Source organism: Primulina eburnea, chromosome 13 (assembly GCF_022965805.1).
Source record: "Primulina eburnea isolate SZY01 chromosome 13, ASM2296580v1, whole genome shotgun sequence".
NCBI lineage: Eukaryota > Viridiplantae > Streptophyta > Magnoliopsida > Lamiales > Gesneriaceae > Primulina > Primulina eburnea.
The window spans coordinates 6893433-6914979 of NC_133113.1; the positions used below are offsets into that span (position 1 = coordinate 6893433).

Genomic DNA, 21547 nt, shown 5'->3' on the forward strand with positions numbered 1-21547 from the left:
TTTTTAACGATTGAATTTCAATTTATAAAACATGTTTTTGACTGGATTCCCTAATATATCAATATAATCCGTCGAGCTATATTAATCTAATAAACAAAAAGAAGTAATTAAGTGTCCTTGTGTTATTTAACCATCGTAATCGTATTAACGAACTGTGAAATCATCTAGCGTTCAACATATTGAACCATGATTATCAATATATATTCAATCTCATATGTCAATGCAAGTTATAGATCTATGGATTATGTTACTCTATCATGTTATAAAATCTTCTTTCTGTCTCAATTATAACATATAAAATCAATTCGAAGTTGATTATCCTCTAAAGATGTAATAAACACAATAACATAGTCAAGTATTACTTATAAAAAAAATTCAATCTTAGAAAGAATACACGACATAAATGTTTGTGATAGGATCTCCTAAATCCTAACTTAAATAAAGAGAAGGAGAATGTTTTTTAATTTTTTATTATTTATATAAATTCAAGCATGTTAAATTTCTAGATAAAGTAAATTATTTAAATCTACTTTAAATTGTAAAAAAAATTATATACAAATATAATTTTTAGTTGACTAGTGCCACGATTACAAGAAATCAAATATTATATGTTGTAATATTAAATATTAGTTGGTAGAAGTCTAGAAGGAATGGAGGCGGACGCGATGTTGTTTTTTGAATTTCGATGTTGTTTTTTGAAGAATTGAATATAAACAAAATACGTGAAGTGAAATCCAAGGAAACACGCGATTCTCCTCCTCCACCAACAGCTCTGCCGCCGCCGCCCACCTGCCGCTTTTCTTCTGAAATAACCGTGCAGCACAGCTCCCACTTTTCAGAGGTTTGAATTTAATCAACACCCTTGAGAAAAAGCAGAAAGATACCTGGAAGAATTGAAAAGAAAGAACTGGGCGGCGATCAAGTGAGTTCTGATTCGCTTTGAGCACGTAATCTATTTTCTTTTTGGGTTTTGATTTTTTTGAGGTTTAAAGATTGGTATTTTTTCGGACATTTTTTCCTTTTTTGTTTGGTTGAAGTGTAAAGCTATTATTTTTATCATTTCCTCGTGATATAACTGGCCTTTTTTTGTGAATGTGTGCGGTTACGTTTATTTTGGTTAGATTTGTGGGTTTTCATGTGATCTGAGTTTTAAGCAATAACAGTTATTTTGCGAGCCTGAATATGCGGAAATGGGAGCTTTTGTGATTGATTGAATAATCTTGAGCTGGAAAAAGATATTGTTTTCCTTGCTTTTGTTGACCAGAAGATGGAGCTGATACTATCCAGATTACAATTTGTGTACTGATGTTTTCTGAGGTGGCTAGAAAATCAAGGGCTCGTATGTTTTGACAGATTGTTCTCATTTCTCAATAAGGCTGATGTTTTTTGAGGTGGCTCAAAAATTAAGAGCTCGTATATTTTTTAACAGATTGTTATCATTTATTGACAAAGTCGGAGAAATTTTTGGGGACAATAGTTCTTTAATAAAAGAAGCTAGTGAAAGTTGAAGGTGTTTGTTATAGTTGATGTGCGCATGGGAATAACTATTAACTACTATATTCCCACGAGAGAACTGGTGTTCCATTTGCCAAAATGACGAGTCTATCTTGTTCAGTTTTGATCGATATAGGATTGAAGTGTACAATTGCTTTTAATTCAAAAAATACTTATGTTCTCTTGTTTGATTTGTTGCTTATGGATCCACAAGAGAGGGCCCAATTTTTGACGTCTGAACTTGTAGAGTGTTTGTCCTTGATGCCCACCAAACAATTAACTTTATAAAGCTTTAGATTATATCAGTTTCATCTACATGTGCTCGTAGAATTCTGGCTGAAATGAGATGTATAAAATGCTGAAGTCATTTTTGTTCTGGTTTATTTTCTCTGACATGGAGATTGGTATGGATGTATCAAAATGTTGTATTAATATTTTGTTTAGCAAGACCAAGCATCGTAGATTTCAGTTTCTTTTTTTGGGCTTGTCGTGGTAAATTAGAGTTTGATACTTAGTTTAGAAAAAAATCGCTTATATCTCTTGTTATTTTCATTTAGCTATGATATATAGTTAGCATATTTGCTTATAATATTGTATGACGTGTTAGAATAATTTAGCATCAAGTATTTCATAAATGGTAGCTTATCTCTTGAATACACCGATAATCACGTGCATTGACTGGTAGCTAACTCGAGAAGTTTCAGTAACACAAATTCTACTGTCCTGCTGGCGTAATTTATCCACGAACAAAATACCTGATCACATCAATGAGTTGAGGATAATGATTCGTGTAGGGATCCAGGTTAAATGGTTTAAAAGCATTTTTTCCAATTTCCGTGAACAGATGATATTTGCAAATTCACTCTATTTACTTGTGCATCGCATAACTAAAATAAGCTTTAACAATAGTTTTTAGGGACTAACTTTGAAATTCTTACATCTAAAAACACCATGGCGCAGTAAACATCATTAAAGAAAATACTTAATGTCCCATGGTTAATAAATTTGTTCCATATTTGTGGATAACGTGATGTGGTTAAGATTTCTGTATCTTAATCTATGCTGCATCGTGGCAGTTTCATACGTTAGGATAATATTTTAGGTAAATTTTCGATTCTTCTCGTTTGATGAGTATGTATCATGCCATTATGTGCATGTGATGATATTTCTGCCGTATGCCATCTTATTTAATGATTATATCCTGTTCTATTTGGCAGATATATCTAGCGTCTCTATGAAAATTCCAGATTCAACTAAACGGTTGGAGAAAAAACATGTTGCCAGCGAGGGTCAAGTACAAGAAGATAGTGAGTATGTGAGATTGGTTATACCAAATGAGCCAAGAACACCTGACGCAGATGCTTTACAATCTCAAGCACTTGCAAGAAAAAGATTACTTTTATGGTGGATCAAGGCCATAATTGGGTGTTTGATCTCCATAATTATCCTCCTTTGTTTCGTCAAATGGGGAATCCCCTTTCTTGTACAAAAGGTATTTCAATTTCATCACATTTTTTCTTGGTGCAGATCTTTTTTCTTGTTATTTCTTTTGCTTAAAATTTGACATGAAGTTAAATTTTTTTTGGTTAATTACTTGCACCACAAAAATTATTCTACATATTTTGATATGCTTAGGGCTCTGTATTTAGCTAAATCTTAAGCCTGGAGTGTGAATGCGATATCAGCATTTTCAAGCTGCACACGGGGAAAATCAATGTTTTTTTTCCTTTTTCTTTTCTTGTGAAAAGCTGTTATGGACCTTTTCCTTTCCTCTTTTTATAAAAACTTCATCTGTGATTTGAATATTTGTATAGGATTTGAAACAGGTGAGGATTAGAATAAGGTAGGTGTTCCCTTGTATTGCCGTTTTGTTCAAGTCTTGATTGACACTTGCATTTATGACGTCAATATTATGATCTTATGGTAAAGTATGTTTGCAAATATACTTAGAGTCCATTTTTTCGCAAAGATGGCAATCATTAACCTTTGAGTTTGCAAGTTCAAAATTTTTTTATGTAAACATGCACGTATGTCGATGTCCTTTTTTAAATGTTGCTTTTTTGTCCTAGAAATGATACCTCTGTTAAATATTATCATGACCAGCTATATATGAGATGTATTCCTGAGTGTTAACTTGTTCTTGTTAATGGATTGTCTCATGGTAACATGTTATTAATAACATGAAATTCTACATACAGCCTAAACTGCTTTTCAAATGGCACATATCTTAAGACATTATTGCCCTAAAATCCTTTCTATCGCTATATTTACTTCTATTTAATCAGCAGTTATATAATCCTTGTACAAAATTTAAATTTTCTGACATGCTACTCAATGACTGATAGGTTCTTTTTCCAATCTTGCAATGGGAAGCAACTGCATTTGGTCGTCCAGTTCTGGCACTTGTTCTTGTAGCTTCTTTGGCTTTATTTCCCACATTTCTTATTCCTTCCGGTCCTTCCATGTGGCTAGCTGGTATGATTTTTGGATATGGCTTGGGCTTCGTTATAATCATGGTTGGAACAACAATTGGAATGATCTTGCCATACTTAATCGGTTTACTTTTCCGTGACAGAATTCATGTAAGACAAACAAATTCCATTTAAGCTTCTTTTTCATTCTTGTATCTGTATCAGAAAGGCTTCTACTATTGACCATTTTCCTTCATCATGTTGTATTTGACTCAATCTCCATTTTTTAATCTGAAGCAATGGTTGAAAAGATGGCCTCGAAACGCTGCTATGATAAGGCTAGCCGGAGAAGGAAGCTGGTTCCATCAGTGTAAAATGGTTGCCCTTTTTAGGATATCTCCATTTCCATACACAATATTCAACTATGCAGTGGTGGTAACAAGTATGAGATTCTGGCCGTATTTATGTGGATCGGTTGCAGGAATGATTCCAGAAGCCTTCATTTACATCTACAGGTCGGTCTCCTCTCTCCCTCTCTCGCTTGTTTTGTTTCATCATCTTTTCCACAAATTCTTTACGACCATTTCCTGTCTTCGTATATTCATCAATGACATGGGTTTTCTCCATCTCTTTCTGGGCTTGTTTCTTGCAGTGGTCGACTGATAAGGACTTTAGCAGACGTAAAATATGGGAACCATCACCTAACTCTTGTGGAGATCGTTTACAACGTTATTTCATTCATAGTCGCGATTATCACTATTGTAGCCTTCACCATGTATGCGAAGAGGACATTGAACGATCTTGAAACAGCTGAGGGCAACGATGGTGACACTGCTGCCATAGACGATCACAAATTTGAGCTCAATATGCTTCCACTTGAAAAACACAATCCTTAGTTTTGTATTGTTTAGATGTTTTCTGTAAATGATTTCAGTATGATAGTATATCAGGTTGTGGTGTGAATGGAAAATTGATGATAATGAACTCGTACCATTCCCACGATGGCTGCCAAAGAAATTTTCTGATGTTCTTCCATCAGCAGTTCTTTCAAATTTTATTTATTGCAGGGCGATTAAATATAATAAAACTTATTTTTTATTACAAAAACTCATATTTTTTAGACTCAATAATTTTCAATCCTAATAGTTAATGTGTTATTAATATGTCATATTGATTCTTTTTCTTCGGGGTTTGACTAACACAAAAAATATTTCAGCACTATTGAGTTTACATGTATTTTTCGAATGAAATTTGATACAAATCATTGAAAATATAAAACAAATATATGATGTTTCAGAACTAAATATTTTAGATTTGACACTAATATAATATTTTTGAATATTTAAAACATGTATAACAAATTTTGATATTAATGACACGTTTTTTCCGGATGAAAATTCAGTACGAAATATTGAAAATCTGATATTAATATATGATATTTGAATACTTAATTTTTCAGATATGACATTAATATATGATGCTTGAGTATACAAACATATATAACAAATTAGTACAAAATATTAAATACGTGGTACTAATATATGATATTTAAGTATAAACTCTTTCAAATCGAGTACTAATATATGATATTTAAAAACACGAACAAGCGTAGTAAATATTGATATCAATATAGTTATTCTAATTTTATACTCAAACTTTTATTTTTTGTATCAGATTTAAAACAATTTGTTCTGTAATATGATTTTTCATGTTTTGTATCGAATTTAATCCAAAAAAATAATTATGAGTCCAAGAAGTGTAAAAACACCTGTGTGAATCAAAGACAGCAGAGAAAGTCTCGATTTAACAAATACTTAAAACACATTTAATCACACCGTTGAAGATTTAAAGCATATGGTTAATCCCGAATTGTCAAAGAACTTACACTTAAATTTAGACGACAAATAAATTCACCATTGTGTCGACAACTGCTGGAATTTGCTAATTAGTCGGACAAAATAAATCGGTAAAACTTAAATGATATCAAAGACAAGAACCGGGTAACTTTTACAAATTCGAATTTAAGATTTGTAATCCTTAATAAATCGAGATTTAGGCATCCTTGAACGCTTCAATTTGTGTACAAAAAAAATTTACCTTTGACGGGCAGTGCCTCACAGGATTTGGGCCGTTGACTTTAAAGAATTTGGTGGACCCCGCATATATGTGGTTAAAATTGGACCTTTGATCTTCTCATGAGGACAGTGCCCCATAAGATAGGATGAAATATTCCAAAAATTAGGACCTCTCTGTACGAGAACGTACCGAACAAAAACCGTCCAAGAATTCTTATCAACCTTATTCTGGAGTACTAAAAGTTTAGAACTATATATTAATTCTTTCACATATACTAATGCTCTGCTAAAAAAAAAAAATAGATTTTTTTTAATATAATACTCTTGTTAAAAAAATTAGAAATTAAATTTGTAGTATTAAAATTAAAATTTTCTTATTTTAGTGAGTTTTTTTAAGAAAAAAATTCACATAAAATTAATTTATCATTATGCTCAAATTTAAAATAGCTACTATGCACAACTTAATATATAGTATAAGATATAAGAGAAGACATAATTAATAATATATGAATATTCTGATTTGAAATTATCTCATTTATATCTGTTTTTGAGCGTTATGCTTATCATATCTCTAAAATAAAAATATTTTAACCAACTCTATTTTTCATCAAACATATGTATAGTTAAAATTAAAAGTTCAAAGCGCAGACCCAATAACAAAGAATGAGCGCAGTCATTACGCCCGTTGCTGAGGCCTTGACCGGAACTCTTTGGATTCATCCGGCGAGCCAACGGGTGATCGAAGACCGAGAACGGTTTCACAAAGCCAGTAAAATTAGGCCAAGAAAAGCAACTAAAGTTCTTCCTTTTTACAGCAGTCATCCATTGAAGAAGAGTCGTACATTGAACAAGTTCCATTTACAAATAGAGAGTATGCGCTGAAAGTGGCTACTAATTTTGCCCTTTAACTTGCTACAAAGTTGCAATCGACGATCCTAGCGTAAACCCGGCTGGTTTTTTCTGTCTAACAAAGGGACAAACAAATAATCATACAACAGCTAAAGTAAAGAACTCGCTGAACTCCTACATCCCCGGTTTGCCCAACTAAGGCTCGGTTATCACCTGCACCAATCTTGTGTCGGACACTTTCCCATCACTTGATCACTGATGTAAAGCCTAAATATGTCGCCACCTTTAAACTTTATTATGCCTGCCTCCATACAAACAATGACCAGTTTCTGAATCGATTCTAAAGATTTTGTTCACGACAAATTCAGAAAACATAGTACTTGATCAACTATGTGTTGAATGGCGGGGCTTTGGTGGTGCATATAAAGTGTCACCATATTCAATTGGTGTATGCATTAAAGGGTTCCATCTATCAAATACTATTCTGCCACCTCGGCCTATTCTTCCGTGGAAATTATATGAACGAGCTGATGTGCCATTAGGGGTCGAAGGATCTGATGGAGGTATGATTCCGGCAGCTGCTAATTTATCTGGATGTAGAGGCTTTGTAAAGAGCAAAACTGGCTCATTCGGGTCCTGCACAATTATGGAGTGCCGAGTTAGAATATTATTATATAATGGATCCTTCACAAAGAGTATCAATAATGGAGTGCCGAGTTAGAATATTATAATATAATGGATCCTTCACAAAGAGTATCTACGTCTCTCCTGTTTGGAGAGACTTCCTGTATCCAAATCAGAATCACTTATCAGTGAAAAATGGTTTTATAAGAATTTTCACGTCATCGTTTCAATAGGAAAAAGTAAATAATATGTACCAGTTTACGAAGCCAACTCTGAGGAACGCGCCTTCTCACATCTCGCCTTGTGTTTCCTCCTACAGGAACCGTCACCATCTTTGATTCTGAGAAAGGATGATTATGCACCATAGCAGCTCTACTATGTGGACGGCTGTTGGCTACATCATCAGAATCAAAGAATTCGTCTTCACTTGATGCTACCTTGCTTGGAAAGGCAGGAATACCAGGCAAGGCAAAACAATCTTCAAGGAGCTCAGTTTCATTCTGAAATATCCAATAATAATGAAGTAACTGAGTTACACAAAAGAGATCATAAAACAGCAAAAGCCAAGAGAATTTAAACAGTCAGCGTAACAATAACTAATCAACCAACATGAAATTAAACCACGATTGTTCAGAAAAAAAATCAAATGATATTTTACATTTTTCTAAAAAAATTTGGGTTACCAAATATATTTTACATTTTCTATTTAAGAATGCTAGCTAGGTCCTCATCACACCAACTTTTATTTCTACAATGCTGTTGTTTTCAATAGATTTAAACATATTCCGCTTTCATTTTGGACGGGGCTCATATATTCAGCTATATTCAGAGATCAGCAATTCACAAGCAATATACATGAGATGTCCATAAATACTCCAGCAATTAAAACACAAGGAATTTCAGCTATCCAAGGTAGCACAAGATAATGATGCAGACCTTGTACATCATTTGAATTCTTTGAAGGGTGACCTCACTCTCCACAAGTTCTCGTTTCTTCTCTTCTCTCTGCAGAAATCAGGATAAAGGATTTAGTACAAATGATCACTGTAAAAGTTTGCATGGCCAATTGAAACAGAAAGACCGTTGTTAATATCTTGAGAAATCTGTAAACAGAGACATCAATACCTTGATGAGAGCCTCGAGAATTATCTTTGCATGATCGAGGTTCCGCCTGACCTAAGGAAAATGAATTAAACACTAAATTAAGTGAAATTTATTACTCATATAAACAGAAGTAACAAAAATGTTTGATAAACTCATTTAAAACAATTTATAAGCTCTTATATCATGAGTTAGTTTTAAAAACTTATGAGTTGTATCATATTGTTTTAAAAAAAGCCGTGGAGATGTTTGGGTAAAATAAGATAATAGAGCCTAAAAATGCAAATATTTTTGGTGTTATAAGATTTTTTATTATGGTAATTATAAAAAATGATGGGACTATGAAAAAAATACAATAGTTATTTTTGTACATATTTTACACATAAAAATTTATTATTATTCTTTAAAAAATTAAATATAACCATAATTATATTATCATGATTAAATGATAATTTTATTTTAGTCATTATAGTTACTACTATTATTTTTAGGATAATTATCGTTATTACCGATTATTAACATTAATATTATAATATTAATAATTATTATAGATTATTATTGTGAATATTTTCGATTACGAAAAAGAATTAGCGATAATAATTATTATTATATTTATTACCACCAATTACTATTATTAGTATTATTGACATAATATCAATTTATATAATATGGTATACGATGATATTTTTTAGATATAATAATAAAGCTGTGCGAAGATTTTGGTGTTTTGAAATATTAAAATGAGAACTTAAGAATATATTAGATTGACTAATTTTTTTACTAAAACAGCAATCAGCTTATATGTGGCGTCTTATAAGTTCTTTTAAAAAGAAAATAGCAAAATCTTTTTAAGATTTATAAGTTCTTCAAACAACTTGAAAGTTTATAAGTTTTTCCAAAGAGGTTCTAGTAGGGTCTCTGACAAGTAAACCTTGTAAAAGACAAATCTTGTCAGTGGCAAAGTGAGTCTTTATATAAAAGGCCAGAAAATTTGTTCTAAAATGGCACGATGTTTAAACCAATAATTGCAATTTAACAATCAAGATAACTAAATTAGGCTTAGACAACTCTGCTGCACCTATTGGCCCATAAATCACATGGGTCATCTAAACTTACAAAGAGAACTGTGCACACGTGAGATGTAAAAACTTTTGAATTGTCCTTTTGAGTTTTGACAGCCTTTATATCGACAATAGATGGAATCATTTAACCAATAGTAATCCTGATTTCTTTTATAAAAAAAGAATCACTTGACATGGTTGTAAACTTACCTGGCCAAAATTTTCAAATAACCAAACATTGTTTCTCCTATACTATTGTGCTCACTAATCTGTTAACCACTTGGTTCCACTACTGAGAAAATAAAATGAGAAGGTAATGACATTCAAGGGGTGAAATGATTTTAGAGCTTACCTGGCGAAGCTTTTCAAACGATTGCACGTTGTTTTCCCTTCTTTGCATCTGCTTAAAAGCAAAGAATGGGGCACCAAACCCATGAATAGGTAATAACCGTGGAGTTTGTTTCATAATAAACCTTGAAAAATATCTACCACTAAAAGGGTACATGATAGCACTTATAAACCACATACTCTCCTAGTGTGAAGCTTGTGAGCTTTCTCCCTTGGCCTGAATACATTGAATGGGTTTGTATCATTGACCGGTGGAGGTGGCTGTAAAAAAATTGCAAGAAACAGTTTTAGCAGCTAAAAGTGGACGCTCTCAGAAGAAAATCTTATTTATGTGAATTGGGAATATAAAGCTAATGTAATTGTCATGTGCAACTCAAAAGACTTAACTGGTGAGAGAGAATGGGAAAAAAAAGTCAAAGCTTATTCACACTCGCAGTAACTTTATCAGTAATTAAGGTTATACGATAGAGGACAAATAAAACAAGGCATTATTCTATTTACTGGAAAATAAGTTTGTTGTCATGTATATATACTATAAATGAATGGAAATGGAAATGCTGAACTGGTTATTGATCATGGAAGCTTTGAATTCTTTCATATCATCTTCACAACATTACATAATAGCAACATCAACCAAAGTAATGACACAAGATATGACAACTAACCTGCAGACGTCGAAGGACAGGCTTTTGCCATCGTTCACGCTACCAAAGAAAAGACGAAAGGAGGAAAAATTTTATGGTGAAAATTAATTCAAAATTTCAAAGCATCATTATACATAGAAAAAGTAAGACATGGATGTGATTCAGCAATCTTATCTGAAAAAGAAATTTATCGCTCGTAAACTTAATGTCAACAACGAAATTTTATTCTATATTGACTTGTAGACACTTCAAAGGAAAATATCTCCATCAAATATTTTCCCCATGCCAAAAACTTTCCTCATGCATAACAGAACAGACAGTTATACACAGCATACCACAAACTATAATTTTTCACAAGAATAACATATTGTATTATTTTATAGCTACGTCAGAGGTGCCATTAGTTGAAATCAGGTACAGAGATTTTACTCGCATACACTAAACAAACTGAACGTAGATGATAAAAAAATTACAAGTACTTGCATACACTAGTCCGACAAACTGAAATAGATGCTGATAAGACACAACAACAAAGAATGTATCTGTAAAGAGATTTTACTTGCACACAATACCAACAAACTGACAGTAGATGAAAAAACATTACAACAGAAATAATAAGACTAAAGTTACAAAATTCAGTGAGAACACTGAATTGTCAGTCATTTAATTGTTTTGATTCAAAGTAATCCGTGGAAACTATGCCAAAATCATAAAATATATCAAATGCAGCTTATACATACCTTGTCCTTCCAGTAATTATAAATAGATTGGAAAGGTCCATATTTGATAGAAAGAGATTGCAATGCCTGGCATGCGAATTGACAAACTATCAAGAAATTTTTGAAGGCACAATAAGACCCAGATTAGGGAAAAATAAAATGGTAAAAAGCCAAGCGTAAGCACAGTATGCATTCCAAGTAGAAACAAAGAAAAGCACCTACTACATTACTGAAACATCTAAACTTCTCAAAAAGAAAGGGATGAGCAATTACAAAGACAACTATCATAAGAAGAGAATGAATAAAATTGAAACAGCCTGAATTGAATGAATTGAGCTCATGTAGAAAGAGGTCAGGATTTAATATCTACAAGATAACCATCAATCCCACACTGCTAATGTGTTACATTGCCATTATGTAATTACAACTAAAGACAACAACCAAATAAAAATACTATGAACCATCAAATCCTATAGACAGTATGTTATGTAATGCAAAATGAAATTGTTCAAAATTTAAAAAACAAAAAACAGAAGAGCAAAAATATTCTGCCAAAACAATAACATTATACTCAATACATTTTGAACTTCTTGTCTAGCAGATAGCTATATGAAGCAAGTCAACAAGTGCAAAACAAGTCAATAAGCAAAATATTAGGTTTTAAAATCAGAAAAGGAAAGGAAAACCAAGTTATAAACAACTAGGAGCAAAAATACAGAAAGGTGATTGGCAAACTGAATAAAGGTGCAATTTTCACCTCAACGGCAGCATCAAAAGTTAAAAGCACTGGAATGGGCAAGCCAAGCGTTGGAGTAATGATTCCTGCTCTTTCACGCGCCTTGTGATCTAAAACCTCTAACTTAAAAATAACTATCTCCAGTCTGAAACCCAAAAAAGTCAAAAGAAATGAGTATGATGAACATAGGAATACATCCAAATCTCATGTACAGCATAAGTTTCGAACACCCCCCTGTACCCATCTGATAAAAATAAAAATAAAAGACTACAGCCACATCTGCATTGATTTCCTTAAAATTGTGCAATATACAATAGATCAAGGAAGAAAAACACCTAGAAACTCATATTTGAAAAACCATAACGATGCAAAATAAGTGGCCATAAAATTATCTTTGGATTTCAAACAAAACAGTATGACTTCAAAGAGGGGACTATTAACACCTAAAAGACTTATCATCATATAATTGGCCATTGCTGCAGCTGATATGCAAGCTGGATAAAATTTCCAGGAAAAGAACTACAAAACTGAAAATGTGAATTGATTCAACATACAGTGGACACTTATAATGAAGTGAAACAAAAGAACAGAAATAAAAGACATAGTAGGTCCTATACAAGATTGTCCATGATATTAAGATTCTCACTTTTCAGCTGCAAGAGTCTTTCTTTCCCTGTTGAAATCTTGAAGCCAATCTTCATCCTCGTTGTCGAGATCATACTCAACAAATTCTCCAATTTCTGCCCGAGCTGTCAACGAATAATAAGTTGTATTATACAATTGTGCAACAAATATTACAACAATCAGTAGTCCATGTAGTTGACTAACCCCCCCTTGAACGCAGATAAGATGTGGGCTGAGAGAAAGTACGAGAATAATCCCGTTCATATGTATCCACTACCACAAACTCAGGAGTTGGTATTTCTGAAGCAACTTTTTTTCCAGGTACTGGCTGCACCTATAAAATTTACAGCCCTGGCATTAGCTAATCTATGAATGGACATTTTTTAGAACCAAGTGTTTTTTACCAATTGGATTGTATCTCAAGTTTCAACATTCAAGTTTTATGACAGAACAAAAGAAAATATCCATAATTTCAAAGTTCTTTATAGTGCTAATCATCGCACACTCTAAATAAATTCTCTCCTCGAGAACTTTTAGTTCTTTAGCGAAGGATTTATTGTTACCATGAAAATTACTATATACAGTCAGTTCCAACAGATGCTGCAGTATGTCTATTTGCAGCAAACACACTGTGAGGGCCCGGCATCCTAATTACTGTTTAATTAACATGGGAGACAAAAACATTTTGACATTCGAGTTTTCATTCAATTGATCTGATCGCATGCCAATAATCATCTTACATACACTAGAAAATCTAAGCACACATAGATAGGCACAAGTGCACGGTTTGTGACACCTTTAACATCTAGTGTCCATTATCAGTTCATGCAAGTGTCTAACCTCTGAAATTCGGCCCTAACCAAGTTCGTAGCACCAACGGAAATAAGGTAATTCTAATCTTAAAACCTCAAATTTGGTGATGTAGTATGGCTATTGGTAGCAAGCAGTAGCATGCTATTACTACAGAGAGGGGCCATTAAGTTAAATTAGTCTTGCATTCTTGATGCACCCCTATATAGATGCTTGTTATATGTTTTAAAAGTAGCACCACAATTAAGGTGATTGCAACTTATTGCACTGCGTGGAATCTTGCTTCATAACTTGGAAATGCTATGAGAAATTCACTGAAGTAGCACTCATCATGCTGACAATTATTCCGTGCCCAAGACCTTGTCTATTTGTGAATCATTGCTCTTGGCACCCAAAGGAAATCATCAGGTAAAACAAAAATAAAGGAACTTCAGAATAGAAATTGGAACTTTTCAGGGTCCAAGATCAACAGAACATTCCAGCCAACATGAATTTCTAAAAGAGGAGTTCCAGGAGTACAAGGATGTTAACTTCCCAATGGTAAGTTACAGGGTCCCCACTATTTATAGTTGGTAATATAAGAAAAGGGAGAATGTCAGAAGCAAAAATCATGCTATAGAACAACCTCACTATAACACGGATTAGACCATATATTGGTCCAATGAAATTCCCATTTGATCCACACACTCCAAACTTGTGCAATATGATTGAACTAATTTGATGACATTTCATTAAAAAAGGAAATTTAAAAAGTATGAGAGCCATTGGGAGTGGGACTTAGAGAATTCATGTCATAACAGAACATTCACTGTACAACAAATTAAAGAATCTTCTAAGCGGTAATTTCACAAAACATTCTGCATTCAGTTAGCACTCACTTCACGATATTTTTCAAGCAAACATCAAACCTCATTATCAGTCTCCACAGCAAGTCGAAGTATCTGATAGTTACGAGTAGACGTTGGGGCTTCATCATCCTCGAAGTCCTTAACCGATTTGACAACAGGGATCTTCTTGTGGATATCGAGGGGTCGAGGCCTAATTGACAGCCTACTCATAGCATCAGCTTATCACTCAGTTCCCCGAGCTCGTCTGTCCACCTGCCACCTTACCACGAGGTAGCCAGTTTCCTTACACAGCAAATACCACATATAAAAATTCTAAAACACTAAAAAGAATAGTCAAAACTTCAGCAACCAATTTACTAGCGCTTATGATCTTGAATCATTGAAGTTATCAATTCACACCCTCCAAAGTCCGGACGTAGAACACCAAATGGGCAGTGTACACGTCACAAGCCCTAATTTTTCTGTTCCCAGTTTTTAAAAATTAAAATTCGCGCCCTAAGTTGCAAAACCCTAGAATACACATACACAAGCATCTGTACGCACGCACACCTAAAACCCCCATATGCCCGCTGATGCGCAACCACAATTTGACACGTAATACGTATACAGGCGGATGCATGTAAAGTCCCAAAAGAGAAAAATTATACCAGCAAAAAAGCGAGGAATCCAATTTGGGACTACTCCAGAGTCGTAGAATTTATTGCTTCGGGAATATTAATGAAGGAATTGGGGATTAGGGTTTGGGCCCCTGTAGATAGAAGAGCGTGCTATGGAAATGAGAAACAGGGAGCTCCGGATCCGAATTAGCACAATCCGATCCGGTTCCAGCTAGCAGAGGCGATTTGAAAGAGAGAGCTCAGGACAAAACTGGGCCAAGGTCGAGACACTGTTTGGGCCTGACCCAAATTTTGAATTCATTTGATTCGGTTTAAATTATGGATTGATGTGTTATAGTCAAGAGTTTTGCTCATTTATGAAATTATTACTTTTCAATGATAGCCAGATTAGGGATCGGGTAAGACCCGTCCTGTAATCCTCACTTATTTCATACTCTGATAAGAATAGTAAGTCTTTTTTTCTCTCGATCTCATGCTGACCTGAATGTTCGAGATTCGGTCGAGTAAGGAGAGGATATGCCAATGAATTTTTTTAATCCCCTGAAACTAGATAAGACAATTCGATTTCTAAATTTTGAAGAGTATGAATATGATAGACAGTGTGCATAACCATTAAAAAATAAATCATCTTCTTGGTACTTTACAAATAAACCGGAACTTCTTGATTAATCAAAACAAATCCAAAATAAAAATTAACATACCGAATCATTGTCTCGTTAAAACACTATATAACTTTCTCAAACTCCATTTGGCATTAATCAGTATTTTACTAGTTGAATAATGTTTAGTAATCATATTTATTCACTAATATTATTTTATGATTAAATATAAAAATCATAAAAATAATATTTTATAAATGAAAACCATTTGACATTAATTAGTACTCATCAGATGTATTCCTTCCGATGATATGTGTTAGGCTCGGTTAACTCAAGTAAAGTGTTTAGAAGAGGTTTGAATAAACACTTGAGCTTTTTGAGTTATTTTTCGAATCTGAGTCAGTTCTTTGAGGAACTTATCTCGAAATCTTGTACATCAATATCAATTAATTAACTAAAATAGTGAGAAATAAACTGAGAGATAGATTTGAATATTTTGGCTAGGATGTTGTAAAAACTGAAGGTAAAAGAAATGAACACAAGGATTTTTCTGGATGTTTGGATACTTCAAATGTTCTTACGTCACCCCTTCTATATCAAAGATGTGTTTTCACTAAAAACTTTGATTAATACAACAAGATGTAATAACCCACTTCAATATGGACTTAAACACTTGCAAATCGAAACTCTTAGTTTTTCTTTAAACTTATCAGTTAATTACTGAATTGCTCAAATGATAGCCTGATTGCTACGAATAAATCAATGAAGTGTAAGCTTAAATTTGCGATTTGCAAACTGGGCGTGAACTTTAAAATGAATCGCAACTAACTTAATAACTGAGTGTTCTTGAATAGTTATGTAACCGATATTCTCGTGTAGTCTCTTATCCACAACTGAACTCCTTACTTATTTATAGTCTTCGATTTATGTAACTGATATTCTCGTGAAGTAGTCTCTTATCCACAACTGAATTTCTTACCTATTTATAGTCTTCGATTCCGAAGGTAACCTTGAATGCATTTAAGAATGATATCCTTTGAATCGTCTTTTTTCCATGTAGACATTCTTCTGACAATAACACTAGGTATCAGACTGTTGTGCGCCAACTGATTTGCTCAGGTACGAAATGTTAGTTTGTCTGCTGTAATTCAAACTACAACTGATGACGTGGCCAACTGAATAGGAATCAAACTAGTTGACTGAACAATTACACCGGCCTAAGTTTGGTAATTAGTTCTAACTGATGTCTTTTAGTTATAAAACCTCTGTTAGCTTCAGTTTGAGTATTTTAGTTGAGATATACCAGTTCTCATTCAGTTATAATCTTTAGTTCTTGTATCTGTCAGTTTTTCAATCTCTGAATCTTTTATGTTCACCAGTTTTGAGACTTATTAAAGGTTTTGAGAACTTTAGTTTATTAACTTCGGTTCTGCTCAATCTTAATTCAGTCCGATAATTCTTCTTCAATTCTAGTATCAGTTTTGTGTTTTCAGTTCGGTCACTGTTCAGTTCTGGTCTTCATTTCGTCTACTAGTTGGTTTGTCAAACTCCGAAACTTATAATTTCCCAACAATATGCCAAGTCCTTTCGACCACAACAATGTGTACCCTTCATTCTTCTAGGTTTAAGCTAAATGGGATAATATGATGATAAACTCTATTTTATTTTGTATGATTTTGTTTATATTATAATTATAATATTTGTCTATATGAATTTTTTTATTTGGATGAATTAGTTAAAAATTTGATTTAATTTATAAAATTAGCATCTATGAGATTATCCCGTTAGTCAATTTATGTATAGGATTTGGCTTAATAATATTTTATTTAAAATGATAATCCCCAACTCAATATGTTAATAATATTATAATATTTTTTAAAAAAAATTAAAAAATTATATTAATATAATCGGTTCGGGACGAGAATCTCATCAGGAATATATTATACACTTGATCCCTCTCCCGGCATTGATCAGGATGAGAAAAATCCCGACAATTTGGGTCGGGAATAGTGCAGGTCGAGATATTTTCGGGACACGAATGGGACTGAATTTGGGATGGTCGGATTTTTGGAGATTTTGTCAGCCCTAAGCGAGACATGGTGATTTTAGGACATTAAACAAATACATTATATGGCTATTTCTCGTTAAACAACTATGGCGCTTAAGTTAGAGGATGAAGAAGTAAAATTATTTGGGTTGAATTAAAATGTAATGTGTGTGAACTAGACATTAATACGATAAATGAATTACATGTATACGATCTATTTTAAATATGTGAGGAGGCTCTACTTTCTTACATACTATTTTTCCCACAATTCTTCAATATATTTCTTGGTGCTACAACAGAAGCTAAGGGATATTCTATCACTCACTTGAGCTTCCTTACACAGTTACGATTTTCCAACTTCATAAAAATATTCACTCAATTTACTTGTAGTTGTGATTGGGTGTCTCAAAAGCCAATTGGAACACTTGGAAAGCTTCACCTAAGTAACTAACAGATAAGTACTAGTTCAAATCAGTTAGTTGTTCCACCGGTTGGCAACTGGGAAGAGGCTATAAACTCTTGAAGGTCTTGGCATATTTAATACGGGTTCAAAGTTATTGACAACCCTTCACTTCAAAAAAAAATCATAGAGAACGATAGCACAAAGATTTCCTCAAGTTGAGAGATAGAGATACAGAAGAACAAGTTCATATTCAATAGTGTTCTTTCTTTCGGTAGATGAGTGGAGAGAACAAGTGTGAATGGTGATTGTAAATATTCTTCTGTCTCTGAACAAATAGATCAAAAACATTAGTGCCTCTCATGGATGTAGGTTGTTTTGGCAGAACCACTTAAATTGTGTGTTCTTGTATAATTTACTCACATACTGTTATATTGAAGCGTTTATTCATACGCATTGGATTTTGGATTGTTTGATTATGAACAGAAAAAATAGATCAAGATTGCGATCATCAGTTCACGATCTTTGCCAAAGAAACTCGAATAATCACAACAACTGGCATCAGAGTCTGGTTCGGTGCGTGAAAGATTCAAGAATCATGGCTATCAAAATAGAAGTAAAAAGATTTGATGGGAAAGGAAAATTTGGGTTGTGGCGTCGGAGGATGTATGCTATCATGGTACGATAGAAGGTGATCAAAGCTCTCATAGGAGAAAAGAGACTTCCTGAATCCCACAAAACTGATGCAAAGAAAGACATGTTGGGTATAGATTTCAACACTCTCATATTTCATTTTGATGATAAAGTCCTTTGAGAAGTTTTCTTTGAAGATAAGACAAAAAGTATTTGGGTTAAACTCGAACAACTCTATATGACCAAATCACTGCAAGATATGATTTATCTTAAAGAAATGTTATTTAGTTTCAAGATAAACGAGTCCATATCAGTAAGAGAGAACACTGAGGAATTCAATAAATTGATTCTTGATCTCTCGAATATTGGAATTGAAATAGACGATGGGAATAAAACGATCATTGTTTTTGAATGCACTCCTGAAATCCTATTCAACCTTTGTTAACACCATGAAATATGCGAGGGTCACTCTATCCTCTGATGACGTTCATAAGCCTTGAAGTCAAAGGAAAACGAAACAATGGCGAAAATTTTAATAGCCATGATGGTGAAAGTTTATCTCAAATTTCAAAACTTGACTTTGTATACACCTTTGTGTGTTTTTGTTGCGTATGTTCACTACCGCAAGTGTATGATGTCAAGTTTTAGTACCGGTATGAGTACAGATATCGATCTCACGAGGAATAATTATCTAAAACTATATATTAAGTACCATAATTGACATAGTTCAACTTTATTTAGAAAAATCAGTGAGATAGTTTATAATCAATTCAAAGAAAATAACGAATCATGTCATGATTTCGTATGGTCTCCCCTATGCCAAATTAAAATTGACTAACATACCATTAAATCTCGTCATGTTTATTAACCAAGAACTCACAATTTTTCTATTCCCTTTTTTAAGTGATAAATAGAACGGTAGATTTTAATATAGCTATTCAAAATCAAGTAACAAATAATATATTCAAACAAGGTTCGTTTTATGGATTCACCAGAGTTATACGTCTTTTGCATGTTATAAACATCTGACGATGTGATTTCCTCAATCCTAATTTCAATTCTCTCTCTCGAGTGTTAGATCTTAATTATTTGATCAATCGAATTATGGCCAGTAATCCAAAAGTATTAAAGGAAAGAGATCACAAATAAACACAATAGATTAATTCAATGAAAATTCAAAAATCCAATAACATAGGTTCGACCAAGACTACGTCAATATCTAGAAAATAAAATTAGTTCATACTCGAGTCTAGATCACAACAAAATCTGTTTGTAATCATTAAAAATGCAAAAGTAAAGAACCAAATTAGAAACGTGTTGGAGAGAGATGAAAGTGCGTCTCCGTGTCTGGATTAAGCGTCTTCTGTCTCCGTTCTTCGCGTTCTGTGCTCGTTTGGCTCTGACTTTTTTCACTCTTTTAATCCTGTTGTGTCGGCTCTAAAATACATCATCATTCCTCCTTTTATAAAGCCCACGATTAAACCTAATGAATCTGGAAATCGCGTTGCGCGCATGTGCGCGTACAATACTCGCGCATATGTGTAGGTCTTTCTGCATGTTGGGTAGTCTTTCTCGCACGCACGTGCCTGCGCTAGCTCCGTGCATATGCGCGGAGTCCTCTGTTTTCTGCATATGAAATTCCTTCGTGTGTGCATATGCATGCCTCATCCAGCGCATATGCGCGAGGCTCTCTGGTTTTGCTTTGTCTTCGAAATCTGTCTCGCGCGCATATGCGCAGGTCTCTCTTCCTGCCAAGCTCACTATTTTCTTCCAAGCGCCATTTTTTATTTCTTTTCACGCCCATATAGTACGCCTTACCTAGATTCCTGAAATCACACCAAAAACAACAAAAGACGCATAATTCTGCCCAAGAAAACTAACAATCTATATGAATTATAAAGATAATTTAAGTGCACAAATCGAAGTTACCAAATCCCCCCAAACTTGAACTTTTGCTAGTCTCGAGCAAAATAAAATAAGGAAACATTAGCTAGACAAGAATCAACACATCCTAAATAATGTAACTAAACGAACAAAAGTTGTGGAATAAGAGGATAACCACTAGCCTCAAAGATTACATTCCATCATATTGAATCAGACACATGCTATTTTACTCGCAGTTCACGTGCATGTGTGTTTTGCTATTCTCGTTTACCCACTCCAAATACCAAGATAAGTTCATTTCTTTTTGTCTCAAAAAATCTGGACTCCTTGACACACATGTAATTAGCAAAATCATTGAGATACACATTTACCTTCACAAATCAATAGGACTTATAGGGTATCTTTTGACTAAACAAGATGGCAATCAGAAGGAAATAATTAACCAAACATAGTCCAATATCATGAGATGTGCACGTGTACACAATCAAATTTCATGCCTATCGACGGCATTTTTCAAGAGTCCATAGGCTTAACTTTGACAACTCTTCTCCACTGGTATATCGAGAACATGTGACTCGGTTAATAGGTTTTTAAGCTTATAACGTTAGTCTACGGCTAAATGAAGATAAGGGAATCAAAAGTGAAAGAAACAAACCAATTTATTTTTCAACACACTTCTCTCGCTTTCTCATGTTTCACTTCCAATTGCATCGTCACAACATATTTATCATTGTTTACTTTTTTTCTTCATATCAACACGTTATACTCCTTTATTCTTTTTTCAATTTTTTTTCACATAAATTCATTTCTTTCTTTTCATATTTTCATCTTTTCATATTTTTCGATGATATTTTTATATGCGCAAAAGGGAGAAGAACTTTTGTGGTAATAGCAAGATTCATTTTCTCTCGGTATTAGTATATATGCTCAAAGTTCGGTAGTTGACGCGGGGATTTAGAATTGATACGAATGGGGGCTCTTGTGTACCTTAGCACACTCCATTCGATTTTTATTATGCTCAAA

At 33.6% G+C, this 21547-nt stretch overlaps 2 protein-coding genes across 4 annotated transcripts; one reads left to right on the forward strand and one right to left on the reverse strand.

Annotated features, from left to right (window-relative positions):
- The first annotated feature begins 662 nt into the window (after positions 1-662).
- Positions 663-4885, forward strand: LOC140810606 (uncharacterized). 3 transcript variants are annotated; one of them, XM_073168456.1, is made up of 5 exons: positions 663-947; positions 2712-2986; positions 3840-4076; positions 4203-4420; positions 4558-4885. In XM_073168456.1, the coding sequence occupies exons 2-5, from the start codon at positions 2729-2731 to the stop codon at positions 4799-4801; spliced, it is 957 nt and encodes a 318-aa protein (XP_073024557.1). In that variant the 5' UTR covers positions 663-947; positions 2712-2728; the 3' UTR covers positions 4802-4885. The 3 variants fall into 3 exon arrangements, with proteins under 3 accessions (XP_073024557.1, XP_073024556.1, XP_073024558.1); XM_073168455.1 differs by having other exon boundaries at positions 665-922; XM_073168457.1 differs by lacking the exon at positions 663-947 and adding an exon at positions 1036-1317.
- A 1916-nt stretch (positions 4886-6801) lies between these two features.
- On the reverse strand, positions 6802-15236 carry LOC140808951 (uncharacterized). Its single transcript, XM_073166344.1, has 13 exons — positions 14992-15236; positions 14405-14626; positions 12891-13020; positions 12709-12811; positions 12084-12207; positions 11348-11413; positions 10629-10667; positions 10144-10224; positions 9968-10015; positions 8579-8629; positions 8390-8458; positions 7708-7953; positions 6802-7465 (listed from the first exon to the last, which is right to left on the reverse strand). Exons 2-13 carry the CDS (start codon positions 14552-14554, stop codon positions 7214-7216), a joined length of 1359 nt encoding a protein of 452 aa, XP_073022445.1. The 5' UTR covers positions 14555-14626; positions 14992-15236; the 3' UTR covers positions 6802-7213.
- Positions 15237-21547: the final 6311 nt, after the last annotated feature.

Excerpts from the sequence above, each read along its gene's own strand:
- LOC140810606 (XM_073168456.1), top strand. The coding sequence starts at position 2,729 with ATGAAAATTCCAGATTCAACTAAACGGTTGGAGAAAAAACATGTTGCC. Across the intron at positions 4,077-4,202 it reads TTTTCCGTGACAGAATTCAT|CAATGGTTGAAAAGATGGCC; the intron begins GTAAGACAAACA and ends TTTAATCTGAAG. Across the intron at positions 4,421-4,557 it reads GCCTTCATTTACATCTACAG|TGGTCGACTGATAAGGACTT; the intron begins GTCGGTCTCCTC and ends TGTTTCTTGCAG.
- LOC140808951 (XM_073166344.1), bottom strand. The coding sequence starts at position 14,554 with ATGAGTAGGCTGTCAATTAGGCCTCGACCCCTCGATATCCACAAGAAG. Across the intron at positions 13,021-14,404 it reads CTGTGGAGACTGATAATGAG|GTGCAGCCAGTACCTGGAAA; the intron begins GTTTGATGTTTG and ends TAAATTTTATAG. Across the intron at positions 12,812-12,890 it reads TTATCTGCGTTCAAGGGGGG|CTCGGGCAGAAATTGGAGAA; the intron begins GTTAGTCAACTA and ends ATTCGTTGACAG.